At 49.9% G+C, this 2,788-nt stretch overlaps 1 protein-coding gene across 1 annotated transcript; it reads left to right on the forward strand.

Moving 5' to 3' along the window:
• Window positions 1–435: 435 nt before the first annotated feature.
• LOC125926901 (olfactory receptor 139) lies at window positions 436–1,392 on the forward strand. The gene has a single exon (XM_049636807.1). The coding sequence runs from the start codon at window positions 445–447 to the stop codon at window positions 1,390–1,392; it is 948 nt and encodes a 315-aa protein (XP_049492764.1). The 5' UTR covers window positions 436–444.
• The last annotated feature ends 1,396 nt before the right edge of the window (window positions 1,393–2,788 follow it).

Raw genomic sequence — 2,788 nt, forward strand, 5'->3', positions numbered from 1 at the left:
ATCTCTTCTTGATTTTGTGAGATCTTGTCCTCCTACCCTTCTTTACATTGTTCCTACTCTCCTATATTGTGCTTTCTAGAACCTCATATATTCATCTATTCACTGAGCTAGTCAGAACTGCTATTCAGCACTACACACGGACACAACCTTAATAGCTGTTAAAATGCTGGTAAATAGTCAGTGTCCCGGGCCCCAGAGTAGTTTCCTCTGCCCCAGCCCCTTCTCTAGGATCCCCTGGATCTCAGCCTGAAACAGCAATTAAAGGTCCATGTCTGGCATCGTGGGGCCCTCCAGGAGACTGCTTAAGCTCTAGGCTGGTAGGTGCCCACGCCATATTACCCCAGCATCCAGTAGCCACAGATTAGGTGCCTACTGTGTGTCTCTTTCCTTCTCTGGCAGGTTCAGGTCTTCTCCCACTACAGAGCTCAGCAGCAGCAGCAGCCTATGGAGCCAGGCGCCTGGGGGAACAGGACAACTGTCACTGAGTTCATCCTTCTTGGCCTGACCGAAAACGTAAGACTGAAACCCATCCTTTTTGTCGTCTTCCTCTTTGCCTATGTACTCACCGTAGGGGGCAACTTCAGCATCCTGGCTGCCATCTTTGTGGAGCCCAAACTCCACACTCCCATGTACTACTTCTTGGGGAACCTATCTCTGCTGGACATTGGATGCATCACTGTCACTGTCCCTCCAATGCTAGCATGTCTCCTGCCCCCCCAGTGCAGAGTCCCCTACGCTGCCTGCGTTTCACAGCTCTTCTTCTTCCACCTCCTGGCCGGTGTGGACTGTCACCTCCTGACAGCCATGGCCTATGACCGCTACCTGGCCATCTGCCAGCCCCTCACCTACAGCACCCGCATGCGCCGTGAAGTCCGGGGTGCCCTGGTGGCCATTTGCTGCACTGTCTCCTTTATCAATGCTCTGACTCACACGGTGGCTCTGTCCGTGCTTGACTTCTGCGGCCCTAATGTGGTCAACCACTTCTACTGCGACCTCCCACCCCTTTTCCGGCTCTCCTGCTCCAGTATCCACCTCAATGGGCAGCTGCTTTTTGTGGGGGCCACTTTCATGGGGGTGTTCCCCATGATCCTCATCTCAGTGTCTTACGCCCACGTCACAGCTGCGGTGCTACGAATCCGTTCAGCAGAGGGGAGGAAGAAGGCCTTCTCCACGTGTGGCTCCCACCTCACCGTGGTCTGTATCTTTTATGGAACTGGCTTCTTCAGTTACATGCGTCTGGGCTCAGTGTCAGCCTCAGACAAAGACAAAGGGATTGGGATCCTCAATACTATCCTCAGCCCCATGTTGAACCCACTCATCTATAGCCTCCGGAACCCTGATGTGCAGGGCGCCCTGAAAAGGGTGCTGATGGGGAAGCGGCCTCCTGAATGAGAAGGCAGGGCATCAAAATACCCCTCCCTCCTAGAGCACCCCCTGACTTTCCCATGCTGAAGGCATGATGTCGGTCACAGGTGTCTTCAGGGGTGGGTTGAGGGATGGGAGGAAAGTAGATAGTATGGACCAGAGTAGAGGATGGTTTATCTTGGATTGGGGAGAAAAGTAAAGCTGGTAGGAGATGGATTAAAGTCAGGTGGGAGAAAATTATAATGTGGGTCAGGAAATGGGACACAAATCAACTTTTTTTTTTAATTTTTTTTAACGTTTATTTATTTTTGAGACAGAGGGAGACAGAGCATGAACAGGGGAGGGGCAGAGAGAGAGGGAAACACAGAATCCGAAGCAGGCTCCAGGCTCCGAGCTGTCAGCACAGAGCCCGACGCGGCGCTCGAACTCACGGACCGCGAGATCGTAACCTGAGCCGAAGTCGGCCGCTCAACCGACTGAGCCACCCAGGCGCCCCTCAACTATTTTTTTAAGTTCAGTGAGTGTTCAGTTGAAATATATTTAAAATGCTAATAAAAGCAAAATGTTTGTACCCTCCACTCACCTTTTAAGACAAAATATATTCGTACCAGAGCAGGGGGTGTGGTTTTTAGAAGATTCTTCTTCAGGAAATAAACCCAGGACTGTGTCATTAAATTGAGGTTTGACATAGCCTAGGAGGGGGCATTGGGACCTGTCCGAACACCCCGCCAGCATCTTCTTCAGAGCAACGTTGCCACATGCGGGCTCCGCAAACCAGTGTCCCCATCCTGAGTAATCGTTAGTGGGAACACCACATTTTCATGTCCGTGTGCGAACTGACTCTCACAGCTCCTGCACCAAAAATGTGAGGACAGAGCATGTTTCAGGAGAAGGAGCACTCAGAATAGTAAGGCGCCCCTCTCAGAGTCCAACAAACTCATCCTGATACGAAATTGTAGGACACAGCTGGGGCAACTTTTGGTGAAATGAAGGTACTATGCACATTTTTAGGCCAAAAAAGAAGGATGAGGGGGGCAATATTAGGAAGATACTGGATATAAAAGAAAAAAAAAAACCACTGTTTTTGATGAAATAAAGGCAATCACTGAGTTTGCCATAAAAGAGCAACACTTTCCTAACCGTGTGAACTGAGAGAATCCTGCCCGCAGCTACAGCCAAAGAAGTGTCTCCTTCCTGCAGAGAATTAGCAAGAGAACATTTAGTTAGCAAAGCTGAGCACAGAGCACCAGGGTGTGAAATCCCGTAACACCCAGAAACCAGGATCCACTTAACTTAGAGCACGCGACAGGGGAGGGGTAATAATAAACAAGTCATCATGTGCTATGACAAAGTGGTTGTCTTTAATTCATGTTCTGAAGTGCATGGTGTTTTTAGGCCTGCCTTTAGATATTGTGAATTTTGT

The sequence above is a fragment of the Panthera uncia genome, chromosome E1 (assembly GCF_023721935.1).
Source record: "Panthera uncia isolate 11264 chromosome E1, Puncia_PCG_1.0, whole genome shotgun sequence".
Taxonomy (NCBI): domain Eukaryota; kingdom Metazoa; phylum Chordata; class Mammalia; order Carnivora; family Felidae; genus Panthera; species Panthera uncia.